This window comes from Phyllostomus hastatus, unplaced genomic scaffold, assembly GCF_019186645.2.
Source record: "Phyllostomus hastatus isolate PE091 unplaced genomic scaffold, TTU_PhHast_1.1 phas_scaffold_1224, whole genome shotgun sequence".
In the NCBI taxonomy this organism is placed as follows: domain Eukaryota; kingdom Metazoa; phylum Chordata; class Mammalia; order Chiroptera; family Phyllostomidae; genus Phyllostomus; species Phyllostomus hastatus.
This window is the reverse complement of record NW_025334008.1, coordinates 637,393-655,890: the sequence shown is the minus strand read 5'-3', so window position 1 is coordinate 655,890 and position 18,498 is coordinate 637,393. Positions and strand designations below refer to the sequence as shown.

The following is an 18,498-nucleotide window of genomic DNA, read 5'->3' as shown; positions in this document are numbered from 1 at the left end:
TCCCCTGTAAGCAAAATGCCACCAGCCCCTCTATCCCACAGCCTCACTAGCCACCCCGTGATGGATTCAGACCCTTTCTGTCTGAACTCAGCAGCCAGCTCTACTAGCTCCGCAGGGGTGTAGGAGCGGGCTGCAGAGTGCGAGGCCTGTGCTGGGACAGAGGTGGCATGTGAGGTGGCACTGGAGCGCCATGTGGCGTCTGTGGCTGTGGGTCTTCATCTTCTCAATCATAATCAGACGAGCCACAAATTTCTCTTCTTCTATCTCTACAACCTCCCTGCTCACATCTATTAAGATCTCTCCGACTGTCCTGGCTGGTGCAGCGGGTTGGATCCCCAGTCAGGGCACATGCCTGGGTTGTGGGTCAGGTCCCCAGTAGGGGGTGCGCGAGAGGCAACCACATACTGAGTTTCTCTCCCTCTTTCTCCCTCCCTTCCCCTCTCTCTAAAAATAAGTAAACAAATCTTTTAAAAAAAATCTCTCAGTCTGAATCACTTTCTCATTCAGCTGTAGGATCCCACTTCTGAGGATTACAGTCAGACTGAGACACAGTCACTATATACGAGTGGGTGCCAGTCGTCGCCCCTGTGCCCTGGCAAAGTGGCGCGCTGGGTCCTGTAATTGGTGCCTGTTCTAATTGTTTTCCTAGGACGTCTTTACTGTCCGCCGTTAGGAGACACGTGTTCCTTTTCTAGTTTCCTCTTCTGAACGCACATCATGCACCTCCACCTCTCTCTGTCTCTCAGTGACCCTCCATAACGCAGCGGACATTAACCAGCCCACAGGGGCTGCTACGTGGCAAAGGTCTTTCCTTTCCCCCCTGGGGGCGCACTGCTCTCCCATATGTTGCAAGGCTTGTAGGAGGCGTCAGGAGTTTCAGGGGTGCCCCTCACTGCCCCCATTCCATGGTGGTCCCCATGTGTCAAACACCACAGAGAATCTGCTGGCCAGCCCGGGATTCCTCCTGGTATCCCCTCACCCCGCACGATGTCACCCACAGTCGACTCCATGCAGGGAGTTTTCGGGGTATCCAAATCCTACCGATGATTATGCCAATTGTAATGCAGGAGGTCGAGCCTGGGGATCTCGATCGCTCCTTCTGATAAACCGGAAAACCCACACGGAGGGCTGCGTGGAGCAGACACAGCCTTTAACACATATTACAGGGCACACTGTCCACAGCAGATCCACGAAGTGAGACGGGCCTTCTGGAGTCCCGACAACGGGGCACGTGCCTTGCGAGTGACTCTAAAGCACATTCCCTCAGTGTTTGTGCAAAGAGAAAAGGTTAAGAAGCAGTCACACGGGACAAGAAGCCTCACACAAAAGGAGATGAGAGAGCTATGATCCGTTTCCAAAGCCATACACGTTCCTTCCGGCCAGGGGCCCTCTGGCCTGCCTTCCAGTGCGAGTGTTGGAAGGGCCATGTCCAGCACAACCCCATGTGGGGTCTACACTGCTGCTGTTTGCTGGGTCAGCCCTGGCATCCTGGTTTCTGGGGGCCTGAGTGTGGGGGACAGGGTGCTCCCGCTGAATCCCTGTATGGGGGATATCTGGGTGCAGGCCATCCGCTTCCTGGTCACAGGATGCAATACTGAAGCTGAGCCCCACTGTGAGCTTGGACCCAGGCTTTCAGTGGGGCAGGGTGGAGGCTTCCGAGATCAGCATTCCAGGATTGTGAACTCCGGCCTCCCCCAGGACCCCCCTCTCATACAGGAAGAGACAGGGCTATGCAACCTGCTAGCACAGCCCAGGGCTTCCTGTCCCCTTTCCTGGGCCCCCAACACGCCCTCTTTAGCACCCGAGGACCGAGTCTGCAGAGTCAGCTGTCATCTAGGGTGTCTCCTGCTTCTTGGTGCCAAGTCGCTCAGGGAACGGGGGGGGGGCCTCCATTTAGCCACCACTGCACCTCCCTGGCCTTGTCCCTCGCCCCCGAGGAGATTAGTGTCCAGGTTACCCGCCATGCCACCGCCCCCAGTGGCCTTGCTGCCCGCCCCCACAGGCATAAAACCCCCTGCAGGTATAAAACCAGGTAAAGTCCACGGGGAGGCACTGAGGATGGAGATGCTCCAGGTAAGGCTGAAGGGCCTCCAAGTCCCTCGCCACCCCACCCAGGACACAGTTGCCAAGAGTCCTGTGACCTGGTGAAGGAGGTCTCTTTCTGGGGGGGTGTGGGTAGCCAGCAGGCTTCCTGCTGGGAGAGGGGTGCAGTGGGGCGGGGTCTGAGCATGGGTATCTGGGGTCCCCATGCATCGGGACAGAGGATCAAAGCAGAGGGGTGGCCCGGAATGGAAGCCGTCAGGCAGGAAAGCTGGGTCCCTGAGTGCACATGCAGGGAACAGGAGGGTAGCATCTGGGGCAGACGTCTGAGGCTGGCCCTGAGCCAGCGCCTTGCCCCAGGGGCTGCTGTTGTGGCTGCTGCTGAGCGCGGGTGGGGTGCAGGCATCCAAGGAGCCACTGCGGCCGCTGTGCCGGCCCATCAACGCCACCCTGGCTGCCGAGAAAGAAGCCTGCCCGGTCTGCATCACCTTCACCACCAGCATCTGTGCTGGCTACTGCCCCAGCATGGTGAGCTGCGCAGAGTGGGCGGGGACAAGCCCTGCTGGCCAGAGGGCGGGCGCTGCCAGCTTGGCGCTAGGGTGGACCCCACAGCACCTGGCCCACTGAGGGGCTATGGCAGCAGGGTGGAAATGTGGCCTGCCCCCACCCCCCCCGCCCCGGTGGTGGGGAACTGGAGTTAAGAGTTGGGTGTGTGGGAGGGAGAATACAGAGAGTCTCAGGAACACGGGAGTCTGAGATTCGTGGGGGGCAGCGGGGAGACCGGGAGAGGGCCCTGAGCAGAGGCCCCGTCCCGGCCTCCAGGTGCGGGTGCTGCCAGCCCTCCTGCCGCCCGTGCCCCAGCCTGTGTGCACCTACCACGAGCTCAGGTTCGCCTCTGTCCGGCTCCCCGGCTGCCCACGCGGCGTGGACCCAATGGTCTCCTTCCCTGTGGCCCTCAGCTGTCGCTGTGGGCCCTGCCGCCTCAGCAGCTCCGACTGTGGGGGTCCCAGACCCCAACCCTTGGCCTGTGACCACCCCACCCTCCCAGACCTCGTCTTTCTCTGAGAGAGCCCTGCCCCCAGCTCCCCACGCCCATCTCGGCTCCAGCTCCTGCTTCGGGAGCTAGCAGTCCAGCCGCTCCCCTGTCCACCCCTCCCAATAAAGGCTTCTCAAACCACACCCTGGGGCGGCCTTTCTTTGAGTTTTGGGTGCGTGCGCACAACACACACACGGTGGGCCCAGTTTCAGAATAATTTTATACAAAGTCACAGTGTCAGAACTCTGGTAGAAAACGGGGAGGAGGGGTGAGGTGGGAGGGGAGCTCAGCTCAGGAGGTGTCCATGGTCTCGCCTTCTGCGGGGAGAAGAAATGCGATGGGGTCACTGTGGCCCAGAGGCTGGGGCCTGAGCTGTCCAGCAACACTGGGACTGGGGGAGCCGGGGGGCAGGGAGTCAGACACTCACTGAGCTCGTTGAAGAGGAAGGCGTCCTGGTACTCCTTCATGTACTGCGTGGAGCGCGACTCATCCAGGAAGAGCGAGTAGACTCGCTTGATGTCGTCTACCTGCACCTCCGTGCCCTAGAGGGGGACAGGGAGCCTCAGCGGGGCCTTTCCCAGGAGAAGGGTCAGGACTGGGACACTGGGGCCACAGTGCCTGGGTGCAAACCCCGCCTCCGCCACCTGTGGGCTGCAGGCCCGAGCTCTCCCTCCCTCAGTGAGATGGACTTGGCATCAGGTTACAGTCCGCAGCCACTGAGCGCCTACCACATGTCAGGCCGGGAGACAAGGAAATAACCCAAGGGACCCAAGTTCCCTGCCTCTGAACACATGAGTTCCCAGACTACATGCGACAACCCAAAGCCCTTGGAGCAGCGGGCCGACCTTGCGTTTCCGGCACACCAGGCTGGCGGCCGTGATGAGCTGGATGGCGTAGCGCAGGGAGGTCTCCAGCCCGATACGGGTCAGCACTGTGTAGGCGTCCTCACTCATCTCCACGTCCTCCTCCTCGCACCTGCAAGCAGGGGCGAGGGGCTCAGACTGGGCGGGCCTCTGACTGCAGCAAGCCCTGGGTGTCTTGCCTCCCCCCACCCCCTTCCCCACAGGGACCCCCACCTAGTATCAGAGGCCACCGCCGGGTTGCCTGGCCCTACTTCTTCTAGACCCAGACCGTTTGGGACAGTCATCACCCCCCAAGATCTCAAGGTCCCCATTTGGCAAACAGGGTGGGCCCTGGCCTGGCCCCGCCCCTCAGGCCACCATCTGGCCCCCTCCGCACCGGATGCGGAGGATCTGCTTCGTGTCCTTCTCGCTGTAGGGAGAGGTGGAGACGATCAGCAGTCGGTCCAGCAGGTCGATGGGGATGCCGTGGGGGCTCTGGTAGCTGGTTCCCCGGATGCTATGGAATAGGGAGAGGGAGGGATGTCAGCAGGGTGCTCCGGGAACCTGGCTCTTCGCTCCCTCTACCTGGAGTCTTGCCTCCCACCTCCGACACCGCGGCCCACTCACTGGGCCAAATACCACTTGACCTTCAGGTCAGCGCTGACGTCAGTGCCTGGCTGCACGGCCCACTGCATCATTCCCACCGAGCCGGAGAGCTGTGTCTGGGATTACTGCTTCAAGGACCCGGTCCCTGCTGCCCCTAGCCCAGCGCAGGCCATCGCACACAGCGGGCGCTAGAATTCATTATCGGTGGGAGTTACGTTCTATAAAATGGGGTGAAGACTCAGTCAGCAGGCACTGAACCCCTGGTCCCAGAAAAACACGCAGTTAGGTTCTTGTGAGCCTGCCCCCTTCACAATATTTTGTCACCCAGTATATTGCCTGGTTTGATGTGCTTCTGTTTTTGTTTTTAGAGTAAAGCAGGGCACAGTGAAACAAGGAAGGGCTTAGCACAGAAGCAGCAGCAGGAGCGCCTGGACCGGGCTACCTTGTCTCACTGGAGAGTCAGAGGAAAGGGGCCTTGGGGACAGGTGCAGGGGGTGAGCCCGGGACGGGCTGCCACTGCCCACAACTACCCTGGCTGCAAGTCTTGTGGGGACCCTCAGCATTTAGGAGATGAGTGTCTGTAGGGGAAGAGGAGGGGGAAGGTGTGGGTGTGCTCCTGGCGGGGGTGGCGTGCACCTGTGCTTCTGTTTAAAGCCAGGTTATTTAATGCATGTTACTGACTCCTATCCATCAAACTTACAGTCACCTGTGCGTAACTCGTGCCCTGACAAAGCTCACCTTCTCTGAAAGGCACATCCCAACCTTTAGGGGCTGAGGGACATGGGACAACTAGGGGCCGTTTTATACAACAAAACCACCAACAAAAGGCACTGAATGTGACAGATATGGCACCGAAGAGATCACGAACAGGAAACCTGTCCACAGCACACGAACTGACAGTGGAAGGCAGAGCGGCGCCTTGTCTACGCAGGTGCATTGTAGCGAGGAAGCAGACCCACAGACACAATCTGCGGGGAAGGAGGGGTGAGGTGCCTGAGCGCCGCTCCCACACCCTGAGCTGCAGCTGCCACACACACACTCTCAGCGGGTCTCTTCTGGTGCCCAGTCCTCTGGAGGTCAGACCCTACATCTGCCCTGCACATGTCACCAGACCTGGCGGCCATCTGTAAAGGGGCTGAGACAATATCCACGCCCTGAGCCTCCGCTGAGGCTCGGAGCAGTTTATCTGGGAAAAGTCTGCCTCGCTCCCGGTGGCCACACCCCTCTCTTCCCCCAGGTGGTGACCAGCCCCACCAGGCAGTGTCAGCTGGCACGACACTACAGCACTGGAGATGACAGTCCCCGGCCTCTTGTGCCATGAGGCACAGCCAAGATGCTGAGTGGGACAGGAAAATGGGTCTCAGTGGCAGTGGTAGGTGCAGCCTCTGGGCCCCTGCGGGTGGGGGGGACAACACAGGGGCGCTGTTTGCTCCCCACTTCCTTCTCCCTTCCTCTGAACGGCAACACAGGTGAGGTGAGGGAGAGAGCCAGCTGGGAGGCCAGCAGGGCCCGGGACACTGGCGACACCCCAAGACAGAGGCTCCCAAGCTTTATCAGAGCTTGGTGCCCTTCCTGTTTCAGGACTTCCCCACAGTGTCCTCAGGACAGAAAAAAACACTAAGCTCCACCTCATGGATTAAGGAGTTGGGTCTGAGACCTCACTGCAGTGGGCTGATCAGTGTGCAACAGACGCCCCTGTGCATCCCTCTGCCACCACCGAAACCACCCCTTGGAATTCTGGGCTTAATGCAGTACCCTGGGTGCCTCGGCACACAGCCTGAGAAACTATACCCTTAAGACAGAAACCTCGGTCGCTGGGCTTCCTTATGGAGCAGAGCTGCCTTCCGGCCTCGACTGCCCGCCCACCCTGAGGGAGAAGTGCAGCCCCTCTGAGTCGCGGCCCCTGTGGGCAGGCTGCCACAGCAGCCAGGCCCACCCCTTCCACCCAGGGTGCATGGCAAACGCCCGTTTACCCTGGGGCCCTGCCCGCCAGCTCACCGGGTGATGCCGCGGTTGGTGGCCATGATGAGGACAGGCGCCATGTCACTCTCCAGGGCCCGGTTGAGGAAGGAGAAGCTCTCGATATCCAGCATGTGGACCTCGTCAATGAACAGCACCTGGGGGCCACCAGGGGGAGCGTCACACCCACGCCCAGGGCCCCTCTTCTCCCGCTGCTGCTCACCCCAAGCGGCCACACCCGGTACGCACTCCAGGTATGATCTCCGCCTTGCCCTCCTCGCGCCACTCGGCCACCTTGGCATTTATCTGCTCTCGGACTTCTGACTTGATCTCCCCTGTGTCGCCTGTAGGAGGCAGGGGGGTGTGGGGGAGGCTGTCAGAACGGAAACAGGGATCCGGGGGCCAGAGGTGGGTGAAGGAGGAAGATGAGGCACCAGGGACCGAGGGAAGGGAGACCAAGTCTGGAGTGGCAGAGGGACAGGAGGGCCAGGGGTCTAAAATGTCCCCGGAGAGGAGAAGGGACCTCAGAAGGGAGAGAGGGTAGGGCTGTGCCACCATCAGACGGCCTGACAGGGACTCAGCAACAGAGGAGGAGGGAGAAAGCACGTGACAGCCAACAGGGACTGAGGAAGCCCCGGGTAGGGGAAGAGGACTGTATGGGAGGATGGGCATGCATGGAGGGTGCATGAGGGGGGATGGCAGGGCCTCACCCGAGAAGAGGGCCAGGAAGCCCTGGGTGCGGGAGTTGATGACGTCGATCTCGTGCAGGGACACGGTGTGCACCACCTCCTTGCGCTTCTGCAGCTCCCCATCTGGGCACTGCACGAACTTGGTCTGTGGGGCGGGGCAGAGACAAGGGCAGAGGAGAATGTGAAGGGGGGCCCAAAGGGGCTCTGTGTGTGGGAGCCTGGGGCACCCTGGAAAGGAGCTGGGAATCCAGATGAGGGTAGCCTGGAAACCCTGGGCCCAGGAGGTCATCAAGAGCACTCCAGGATTCGGGGGTCCCTGGGGACCTCCCAAACCATGAACTCAGTACCAAGCGGAGGGGCCTCCCCGTCCTGGAGCGTACAGAGGAGAAGGAGGAGTACTGGGGACACAGGGATGGGTGACAGGAGATCTGGGGGAACATCCTGGTGCCTGGAGTCAGGGGGTCCCCAGCGCCCCACCGCACCTGAGAGCCCATGGCGTCATAGTCTCGGGCGCGGGTGAAGGAACGGCCGAGTTTAGAGATCTTGCCCGTGGCCTTGTCGATGGTGATCACGTCCCTGCAGGGGAAGGAGGGCAGGGGTGAGGGGAGGGAGGCGCCCAAGATGCCCCCCGCACCCTGGGCATCTGCTGCGGCCCCCACGCCGCTCACCCGGCCTGGACCTTGTCCTTGGTCAGGGACTCGATCATCTTGGTGCCCAAGTCGTATATGGTCTCCATCTCTGTGGTCTTGAGGGTCAGCTTGCCCACCTTGGAGCCCTGAAAGGGGTGACATACCAGGCAAGGGCTTAGTGAAGGTCCCGGTGTCTCTCCAGCACAGCTTCAAAACAAGCAGATGCGGGAAAGCCTTGAGGGGGGAGGGGTGCAATCACTGCCACAACCATGGCGGCGGCTTCACGGGTGCACACCACTGTCACAACTTAACCCCCTAAAATGTTTAACGTCAGCAGCTTCTTGGATGTCAAATGCACCTCAACAAAGCTATTGTGAAAAACCCAGTAAACAGACAAAACAACACAGGCCTGGGGGTCCCATGAAATGGCCAAGGGGGCCTGGACTCAGATGACATTCCTCTTTTATACCCAAATAAAAGGTGTTTTCTTTTTTTTGGGGGGGGGGGTGTCAATCAAAAATCCAGACAACAGAGCTAAGCTAAACACAGCAAAGAAAACAAAAATGCCACCTGTCACCCCACAAGAGAAGCCACCAATACTTCCTAGGCTTCCCCCAGCCACCCAACCACCTCTCGTTTTCCTGCATTGTTTCCACTGTGGGCTTCTGCACCTTTTGTAGGGACGGGTAGCAGGACAAGAGGGCTGGCACTGGGGAAGAAGTTAAAGGGAGCTTGTGTTTTTAATTTTTTTCCCCAAAGAATTCATTGATTGATTTTTAGAGAGAGGGGAAGAGAAGGAGAAAGAGAGGGAGAGAAATATCAATGTGTGGTTGCCTCTCACGTGTCCTGTACTGGGGACCTGGCCCGCAACCCAGGCATGTGCCCTGACTGGGAATTGAACCAGCAACCTGACCTTGTGTTTTGTAGGCCAGCACTCAATCCACTGAGCCACACCAGCCAGGGTGACTTTTTCATTTTTAAAGGGAGGATGTACCCATGGATTTCTGTAATCAGAATCTAATTTAAAGAATGAATAGCTTTCCCTATATTTAAATAGCTCACTATATCTTTGTTTATTTTTTTATATTGAGGCACGGTTGCTTAATAAAATTACGTAAGTTTCATGCATTCAATTCTACAGTATATCATGTGTATATTGTACTTTGTGCCTCATCACTCCAAGTTCTACTACATTTTTTAAATTCAAAATTTAATTGCCAATAAATGGTGTGAATTTAAGAGGCTGTTTACAGGTGTTAAAATGTGAGGCAATGTCATCATGCACGTCAGTTCCATCCCCACTGAAAACGAACAGCGGATAGGGAGGAGCGTTGTCGATATGACAAGACAGAGAGAGAAGGTGACCACACGTCAGGTCAATGGGCTTGAAACATGTTTGAATTTCCTTTTATTTAGCATTTTACCAGCAGCCGCAACTTAATATTTATGAGAGAACTACAAACATGGGGGGACCTCGAACACACCAGCCGGGTGGAAGAAGCTAGACTGTAGGATCCCAGTTGCAGGCAATCCCCAGAATCGGCAAATCTAGAGACAGAAGCCAGATTCATTATGGCCAGGGCTAGGGACAGGAGGGAGGGAGAGTGACTTTAAAATGGTTAACGGTGCCCTGGCTGGTGTAGGTGTTATGGATTGAGCACAGGCCTGTGAACCAGAGGGTGGCTAGTTTGATTCCTAGTCAGGGCACATGCCTGGGTTGCGGGCCAAGTCAGGTCCCCAGTAGGGAGCGCATAAGAGGCAACCACACATTAATGTTTCTTTCTCTCCCTCTCTCCTTTCCTTCCCCTCTCTCTAAAAATAAATAAAATCTTAAAATGAATAAATAAATAAATAAATAAATTGGTTAATGGTAAATTTTATGTTACATAATTTTACCTCAATTCAAAAGAAAGACTGACAGATAAATTGTTAGGTAAAAAAAAAAGAGGCCCTGGCTGGTGTGGCTCAGTGGATTGAGCGCCACTCTGCGAACCAAAGGGTCACTGGTTCGATTCCCAGTCAGGGCACATGCCTGGGTTGGGGGTGAGGTCCCCAGTAGGGGGACATTCGAGAGGCAACCACACAGTGATGTTTCTCTCCCTTCTTCTGCCTAAAACTAAATAAATAAAAAATCTTAAAAAAAAAAAGAGAGAGATGAAGAGGAGACCAGACCATGAGAACAGACTCCAGAGAGCTGCAGTTTTGGGCCGTTTGCAGCTGGAAAGAAAACTAAGCAAAAGCAAAGACACAATAACCGTGAGGGAGGCGACCTGTGGGCAGACCTGGGCGGTGTTGGAAAAAGGGGGAAGGGACATGGGGCTGGCAAAGTTCTAGTTTTTGGTCTTGGTGGTGGTTATAAGGGATTTGGTTTATGATAATTTATTAGACTACATGCTTCTTTTACATGTTACTTTGTATTTGTTTTACTTTACAACAAAAAAGTCTTCAGCTTTCAGTACTACGCTGTGCAGGTGCCGGGTGGCCGGGCCTACGGCCCTTCAGCAATCCACTGTGAACGGCCCCCAGACCTCTGCTTACTCCACCACTTGGTTTTCGCCACCATGGTGTCCCTCACAAATCAATCAATGGCTCCTTTGATTAGTGACCCCCTACTGCAGGCAGGCAGGTGCTCCCATCTGAGGCTGGAACATTCCACGGGATTCTGACCTCAGCTCACACTTGATACCCCGACCACCCTGCAGCCTGTAGGTGGCCCGGACTTGGGCGCCGACTCACCGTCCCTGTGGCTGGCCGATCGATCTGGATCTCCACCACCTCCCCTTCGATGATCTCCGTCTCCTCCCTAGCCAGAGAGCACATCTGAGGAGAGCGCCTGACACCTGGGCTCTTGGGAATCGCTAACTCACACGAGCTCTTGGGCACAGGACAAGGGGCCAGGATAGGGGTTGCCCGGAGACCACCAGGAGCCGCCCCACCCCCACTCCCGCCCCGTGCTTACTTGATGCGAACGCCGATGGACCTGCGGAAGGCCTGCGTTAGCGCTTCCGTCTTGCTCATCTCCAAGGAGAAGATCTCGCTGCCCGCGATGGCTGTGAACGGGGTGTCGGGGCCCAGGGCCTGCGCCATGCCTGGGGAGGAGACAGTTGGGGTGGATGGGGTGCGGCCCTGGCACCAGGTCCTGACACCAATTCTGGGGGACACCAACTCTTCCTGCTGCGTGCAGACAGGGTGACGCAAAGAAAGCCAGGGACACGGGCCTCAACAGCACGCTGCATTAGAAACCTACACCATTCTGGGGGGGGGGGCACTTTATGAGCCTACAATCTTACCAGCGGAGGGCCAGGCCTGCTCTACGGGGTGAGGCCCGCAGCTGGCAGGCGACCGCAGGGCTGTGTCCCCAGTGACCACAAGACCCAAGCTCCCCACCCGGCAGCCCCTCTCCAGGGATCTGCTCAGCTCTGAGCTGAGTTCCACAGACAGGAGTCACAGAACCCTCCTGACCAGTGAGCAGTGGCAATGCCTCCTGGTCACCTTCTCAGGGGTGCCACGCTCTGCACCTGGACATCCTGCTCCCTGTGGTCTGTCTGGGACATTTCCGGACAGCCTGCAAGTCCCAGCTCAGGGGCTGACATATCTGTGAAGCTTCTCCTGACAGCTGCCCGCCCTCCTCTATCCGCACAGCACACATCACCCTGGAAGAGAATGTGTCGACCACCCTCTCCCCAGACAGGACACTCCTTAAAGCCAGGACCTGGGTCTTCCTCATCTCTGTATCCCCAGCGTCTGTCCAGGGCCTGGCACACCAGGGCATCCATGTGAGCGCTGCCTCGTCTCAGCTAAAAACCCAGCTCCCACTGCACTGCTGCCTGACCTCTCCGTCAGGGCACACAGGTGGGAGTGAGTGGGAGGGGAGGAGGCTGGGGGAAGGGTCTAATGAGGAAGAGACACTGGAATAGGCTTCGGAAGGACAGACAAGGAGGATGATGGGCAGTTATGTGTAAAAACATCTTAAATCACTAGTGGAATGCAAAAGAGACCGCTGATTATCTACTGGATGCCCATCTTCTCCTTCTTCCTTAGTTCCAGAACCCTCATGTTATTAAATATAAAAAAAATTGCTCTGGCTGGTGTGGCTCTGTGGGTTGAGCACCAGCCTGCGAACTGAAAGGTTGCCAGGTCGAATCTCAGTCAGGCACTTTGCTGGGCTGCAGGGCAGGTGCCCAGTTGGGTGCGTGCAGCCCATTAATGTATCTCTCTAAATCTAGTTGGTAAAATATGAGCAAAAGTGTGTGGGACCCCCAAGTCAAGTGCTTAAAGGGAGCTACATCTAGGAAGTAGAACTTTATTGCAATTCCTTTCTTTTCCCTGTTACGTGGAGTATGGATGAGAAGACTGGAGCTTAGGCAACCCTGTTGGAACCCGAGGTGACCCCCACATGGAAATCAGTGCCAAGAATGTTGAGGCAGGAAGGTAGAAGACTTCACAGAATTGCTCAGCAAGCCCTACCTGCCCATGTACAGATTCCTCCACGTGAGGGAGTGAACCCTACGTGGATAAGCTGCAGCCATTTCGGGGTGCCTGTTATAAGGGGCTGAATCTGGACCTGACTCACACGGGGGTTTCTCTGGAAGAGCCCAGCACAGCTCCTGTCCCGAGAGGTCACTTACCCATGGCGATGGCTGTCTTCCCAGTACCAGGCTGGCCGGCGATGAGCACCGCCCGCCCAGCGATCTTCCCTTCCCGGATCATCTCTAGCACCACGCCAGCTGCTCGCCGGGCCGCCAGCTGACCGACCATGCCCTGGGAGGCCTGTGGGGTGGGGGGCCAGAGAGCAGAACAGCTGCCTTCCTGCAGGGCCACCCCCATCTCTACCACCTCCCGGCCTAGGACACGGAAGCAGATGTTTGGAGGGACATCGGGGAAAAGCCAAAAAGCCTTTGCTACCACAATTTTTTTCAGCCCAATAGAACTCTGTATGTGGCTGAATTTCATAAATACGGAGCTAAAGGTCCAGAGAAATGTAACAGCCCCCATACTCCCGGGGGCCCTCCACAGAGCAGGCTTCCCACCCACCCAGATCAGCTCTACCTGCCGAGGCTCCAAGGCGTCATCCAGCCCCAGTCCCCGGATGTGGGAGTGAGCTCCTGTGTGCAGAGAGGGAAGCAGGAGACACAGTTATTGGCCAGCTCCTAGCAGTGTGTGGCCGAGGTGACAAGTTCCCCTCCGGACCCTGGAGTTCCCCACCTCACTGGAGGGATGGCAGGGCTTGTGAAATGCTCAGTGAAGGAGAGGGGCTCTTCTCAGAATCCCTCAGAGCTGGACCGGAGTCCCTGGGCCTGGTGAACCACGGGGTCGGTCAGGACTAACCTGGAAGGCTAAGGACCACAGTTACTATGTGCTTTGACCTGTGTGGCCTCACAGGTTCTCATTTCCTTTCACGTAACCCCGAGAAACAGTGGTCCCAGCTACTATCCCCTGGGAGTGCTTCTGGGGTTCTGTAACTACCCCGGGCTCTCACCAACATGGGTGCAGAAGAGGCTCAGAGAGGTCAGGTCTGTTGCCCAGGATCCACAGCCAGTGAGGAGTGCAGACTCGGGATTCAATGCTTTACACTACAGTGGGACTGGAGAAACTACAGCCTGGGGTCCAGCCACTTGTTTTTGTAAATAAAGATTTATTGGGACAAACACGCCCATTTACTTGTACTGTCTGGGGCTGCTTTCCCCCTGCAACAGGAGAATTGAATCTTTTCAACAGAAAAAAGATTTACTCTCTGACCCTTTAAGAGAGGATCTGTCGACCCCACACTAGACCACAAGCACCCCCAGGGCAGGGACTGGGGCAGCTCCTGGGCGCCACTAGTGTCTGCTGGGTCCTGGGCTCCCAGCAGTGTGGACACAGCATCGGCGCCTGCGCGGGAAGGACTTCACGTTACTGAAGCAGGGGAACTAGTCTACCCTCATTTGGCAGATAAGGAAACTGAGGCCTGGAGAGCACCTAGCTGAGCTATTTGGCTCAGAAGTGGCACCCAGCAATATGCTTCTAGAAACCAGGCTGGTAGCCACAAGCCTGTGAAGGGATCTCTCAGGGATATTGTGGAATTGGTCTAGACCCCTGCAATAACACGAGTTGGAGGAAATTTTGTTTCCCTGTGCATATGAAAGTAATACTTATGATGTATTAGACATAACTGATTTTAAAACACTTTATCGCTACAAAAGGCTAACCATCATCTAACCTTTCAACAAGTCATCTTTGTGCTGTGAAGGAGCTCACGAGGCAGGCCCGGCCTGCCTGCCTTGTAGGAACTGAGTGAATAAATCTGAACCAATGAGCACAGTCTGCAAGGAAGGCTCTCTGTGAAGGCTGCGCCCAGCCGGCCCTGCTGCACCCCAACTCCTGTTCCTGGAGCCCAGGCGCCCTGTGGTGTGAGCCGGGACTGGTGACTGACAGCTCTGCGTCTCAGTTACCCCGGCTGCACTGGAATGACCTCACACTCTGCACCTCGTGGGCAACTGTGAGGACCAGCGGGATGCGAACCCGTGCCCTCAGTGGTTTTCTATGTCACCTGCTGGGAATGAGCCAGGCCAGGTCCTGACCCGCAGGGAGCTCACACTGCCCAAGTGAATGCTGGGTGGACAGGACGTTCAGCACAGAGCCACACCCAGAACACACTCAGCAACTGTCCACTCCTGTGACTGCCAAGCAGGGTGCTGGTTCTCCCAGAAGTCCACAGGGTGGCAAAGCCTGCAGCCTGGGATTGGGGTCCAGCGTGGTGCCCTCTGACCCCTGTTGGGCACTCAGGATCCTCCCCCACCAGATAGGGAGCTAGAGCGCCCACTCATGCCTCTCGTGGTGCAGGGCAGGTTGGCTCTGAAGAGGAGCACAGGGCAGGCAGGGTCCTGCTCTGCTCCATGCCCACTCACCAATGCGCTCGATCCTCGTCACATCGCGGATCTCTGGGACCTTGGTGGTGGCCGTCTGGGAGTGAAAGAAGGAAGACATGTCAGAAGAGCCCTCATGGTCCCCGTTTCCACCAAACACTCTTCTGTCCCTCCTGCCACCTCCCATGAGAAAGTACCCTCCACTCCTCTCCAAGACCAGGCCGACAGCCCCACCTCCAGCCACTGCCACCCTCTCAGCTGCCTGGGTGACCCTCTGCATTCTGAGTCCCAGGACGACGAGGACTGTGTCCCATTCAAAGCTCTGTCCCCACGGCCTCGCCCATATTTGGGGCACAGAACTGCTTGGTGAAGGAAGAATCAGTGTGAGGACAAACACTAACCCAGAGCAGGCATCTTGCTGGGGGTGGTTGGACCTGCAGGCCCCCCTGCCCCTCCCGCACTGGACACCCCAGCTCTGCCACTAGGGCGTGGGACATACGGGCCGGCCCTGGAGTCCTGCCTGCTCTCCCCACCCCTCACTGAACCAGACCAAGCTGTGCTCCCTGAGGGGGCCCTCCCTAATCCCTGACCCTGCCAGGTCAGGTCTAGGGTTTCTGGGTGCCCAGGCAGAAGGGCCTCGGCTGGGAGTCCAACCTCCCTGTGGGATCTCACTCTCCCGAGGGAGACGGTTAGATGGATGTTCTTGGCTCGGGTGGGTGTGCGTCCCTGAAAGGCACAGCCCAAGCCTCACTTGTGCACCTCAGGCCTCAGTGTTTGGGGTTTGAGTGAATAACACAGTAAATTTCTGAGCTCATTCCAAAGGTCAGTGCTCAGGACCCCGGCGTCCCAACCTCTCCAAAGAGAGAAGCCAGCCACCAGCCCTTCCCATGTCGGGGAGGGAGATGAGTGAACAACACCGTAGTCCATTAGAACCCACTGGAGAGCCAGGTGAATGCTAATAACAGCATTATTATAAGCAAAGGGTGGAAAAACTCCAAAATGTCTATCCACTAGTGAACAGAGAAATAAATAGTTCGTTATAACCAGCCCTGACCGGTGTGGCTCAGTTGGTTGGGTGTCATCCCACAAAGTGAGAGGTTGCTGGTTCAATTCCCATTCAGGGCACATGCCTGGGTTGCAGATTCGGTCCCCTGTCGGGGGTGTAGAAGAGGCAACCGATCAATGTTTCCCTCTCACATCAGTGTTTCTCTCCCTCTTTCCCCCTCCCTTCCCCTTTTTCTAAAAATAAATAAAATCTTTAAAAAAAAAAAAACACGAAAACTGTGTGGTATAGCCATATAATGGAGTATCATTCAGCTATAAAGAGGAACAAAGTTCTGACTTGAACACATGTTAAGCGAGAGAAGCCAAACACAAAGGACCGAAGGACCACATGTTGTAAAACGTCATTGACATGAAATGTCCAGAACAGGCCAAGCCACTGAGATGGAAAGGTGAGTAGTGGCTGCCTAGGGCTGGGGGATGGGAGGACTGAAGGGTGGGCGTAAGAGGAGTAGGGTTTCTTTCTGGGGTCCCGAAGATGTTCTAAAACTGAACAATTTTGTGAATGTCCTAAAAGCTAATGAACAATATCTTTTAAATGGGTAAATTGTATGAGATATGAGTTATATCTCAGTAAAGCTGTTTTTTAAAAATCTGGGTGATGGGTTCTTGGGTGTTGGCTCTATTATTTTCTGATACTTGGGACTATTTTGTATCATCTAATAAGCGAAGCTTAAGAAGCTACCACACTGACCCTGCTCCTTGGCCACCTCACCCCAACCTTCCTTCCTTCCTCCCCACAAGTCTCTCTCCTTCCACCAGAATAAGAGGAGATGCAGGCATCCAACTTAAGGGAACCCTTGGGTCTCTGGAACCAGGAGTGTAAGACTTTCTGACCTCCATTCATGTGGTCACAAGGTTCCTCCCTTGTTGTTGCGGCCCCTCCCACTCGCTCCCCACCCCCACAAAGGTGGAACCCAAGACCATTGGTCACTGCCCCCAAACCTGAGAACATCCCCACACACACTCCTACACAGCCCATCAGACTTTACCTGAGGCCAAAAATAGAAATCCTCCCAAGAATCCCAACCCTCAGCAATCCCAACTAAATAGACCCACCTCTTAGCAGGTCTAGCCTTTCACCTTAAGCCTCTCCGATGGAGCCCACTAACCCCTTGGAAACAGAGGGTATTTTAAAATGCAGCACTCACCCCCCATACTTCCAATACTTCATCCACGCCCATGGGAAAAGGGTCTCCAGAGTATGGCCACTGCCCTTTCCTCTTCTGCTTCCCTATCCACCCCCTAGGCAAGAGACCAGCACAGAAACAGCAAGTCTCAAATTTCATACCCCTCCCAGTAACTCTCACCCCACCCTTCCCCCTACATACACTGGAGTCACCATGGGAACACAGTCCAACCCCTCAGCTAAGGCCACATCCCTTCTCCATGCAGATTTGTGTGTGGGTTTTTTTAAGTTTCATTTTTATTTACTTTAAGGGAGAGAGTGAGGGAGAGGGAGAGCAACAGGAATGTGCCCGAGAAACACGGATAGGCTGCCTCTCGCCCTCACCCCAAGCAGGGACCAGGCCAGAAACCCAGGACTGTGTCCTGGTAGATGAGCCAGATTGTAGGAGGGCACCCAATCCAGCGAGGCGCGCCAGTTGGGGGCTCGCGCCAGTGGGGGGGCTCCATTCAGATGTGAGGGAGTACTCAGCGACAGCCCCAAGTTCACTGGTCTCTCCTTTACAGAGTTCACACTCATCCATCCATCCATTCATTTGAAGATTTAAGTGGTAATTTATTAAGCAGCCACACTGGGTGTTGGAAATCTAAGGGGGGGCCGAGCCCCTTTCCCTTCTCCAACTGAGACCCTCTGAGTTTTCAACACTTTCTTTTTTTAAATTTAAACTCTTTCTTTTTAAAATTCATTTTTAGAGAGAGGGGAAAGGTAGGAGAGAGGGAGAGAAACATCAATGTGTGGTTACCTTTCGCACGCCACTCCCCACCACTGGGGACCCGGCCTGCAACCCAAGCATCTGCCCGGACTGAGAATCGAACCGGCGACCCTTTTGGTTCACAGCCCGCGCTCATTCCACTGAGCTACACCAACCAGGGCTCAACACTCTTTTGGTTCAAGATTCACTCACCGACTCCACGCTCTGAAGTCCCGCCTGCGATTCTCCCTAGTACTCAGCTGCCATTCCCACCACTAATAACTCAAAGATTCCTGGATGAGTTGGAGCCCAAGACACTAAAACCCTCAACAGACCTCAGGGCAAAGGACGGCAGAACTGGTCATTGCGCCCTGAGGACTGGAAGTTGGAGTCGCCGTCCGAGCTGACCTAAGAGGCCGTAAATATCCACTGGAACCCAGGGCTCCGGGGCCCTGCCCTCCCGCTCCCTCAGACCCAGGAGTCCTAGTCCCCAGCTGCTCCTCCCTCAGACTCGGGATAACGGGTTCGCTCCTCCGTCCTCAGCACGCCGACACTCACCACTGTTGCCATGATGCTCACCAACCGCCAATATCCTAACGGAAACGGAAGCGCGCTAAGAACGAGGCGTTCTAGCCCCTCTAGACTACCAGATCCTCCAAAGATCTCGGTGGTTCCTCATAAATATGCAAACTCTCCTTGTGGGGATTAGACGTCACTTTTTAGGCCGAAACTCCTGGGTCTGTTCCCTCCTGGCTCCTCCTCCTTTTACCCAAGCCTTCTAGCTGAGGCCGATTGCAAAATTCTTCCCACTTCTTTGAGCAACCACACGTCCTCCACGCTCCCTCTCCTGATTCCACCCACTTCCCTCTCCCGGTGATTTAGAGGGCCTCCAGCTCCGGATTGACAGAACGAA

At 56.2% G+C, this 18,498-nt stretch overlaps 2 protein-coding genes across 5 annotated transcripts; one reads left to right on the top strand and one right to left on the bottom strand.

The window, feature by feature from the left end:
• Positions 1–2,058: 2,058 nt before the first annotated feature.
• On the top strand, positions 2,059–3,105 carry LOC123830339 (lutropin subunit beta). Its single transcript, XM_045856456.1, has 3 exons — positions 2,059–2,073; positions 2,401–2,568; positions 2,863–3,105. Exons 1-3 carry the CDS (start codon positions 2,059–2,061, stop codon positions 3,103–3,105), a joined length of 426 nt encoding a protein of 141 aa, XP_045712412.1.
• Positions 3,106–3,278: 173 nt separating this feature from the next.
• On the bottom strand, positions 3,279–18,442 carry RUVBL2 (RuvB like AAA ATPase 2). Of its 4 annotated transcripts, XM_045856359.1 has the most exons (16): positions 18,144–18,442; positions 14,689–14,743; positions 13,007–13,137; positions 12,851–12,906; positions 12,430–12,571; positions 10,761–10,890; positions 10,538–10,604; positions 7,841–7,947; positions 7,655–7,748; positions 7,194–7,317; positions 6,733–6,827; positions 6,523–6,641; positions 4,316–4,435; positions 3,922–4,051; positions 3,504–3,618; positions 3,279–3,393 (listed from the first exon to the last, which is right to left on the bottom strand). In XM_045856359.1, the coding sequence occupies exons 5-16, from the start codon at positions 12,557–12,559 to the stop codon at positions 3,368–3,370; spliced, it is 1,257 nt and encodes a 418-aa protein (XP_045712315.1). In that variant the 5' UTR covers positions 12,560–12,571; positions 12,851–12,906; positions 13,007–13,137; positions 14,689–14,743; positions 18,144–18,442; the 3' UTR covers positions 3,279–3,367. The 4 variants fall into 4 exon arrangements, with proteins under 4 accessions (XP_045712315.1, XP_045712314.1, XP_045712312.1 ...); XM_045856358.1 differs by lacking the exon at positions 13,007–13,137; XM_045856356.1 differs by lacking the exons at positions 13,007–13,137; positions 18,144–18,442 and adding an exon at positions 16,860–16,907.
• Between the last annotated feature and the right edge of the window lie 56 nt (positions 18,443–18,498).

Coding starts and splice junctions, on each gene's coding strand:
- RUVBL2 (XM_045856356.1), bottom strand. CDS start 16,892: ATGGGCGTGGATGAAGTATTGGAAGTATGGGGG. Junction 7,749..7,840: donor AAGGACAAGGTCCAGGCCGG/GTGAGCGGCGTG, acceptor CTTCCCCTGCAG/GGACGTGATCACCATCGACA. Junction 4,052..4,315: donor AAGCAGATCCTCCGCATCCG/GTGCGGAGGGGG, acceptor CCCTGCTTGCAG/GTGCGAGGAGGAGGACGTGG.
- LOC123830339 (XM_045856456.1), top strand. Junction 2,569..2,862: donor CTGGCTACTGCCCCAGCATG/GTGAGCTGCGCA, acceptor CCCGGCCTCCAG/GTGCGGGTGCTGCCAGCCCT.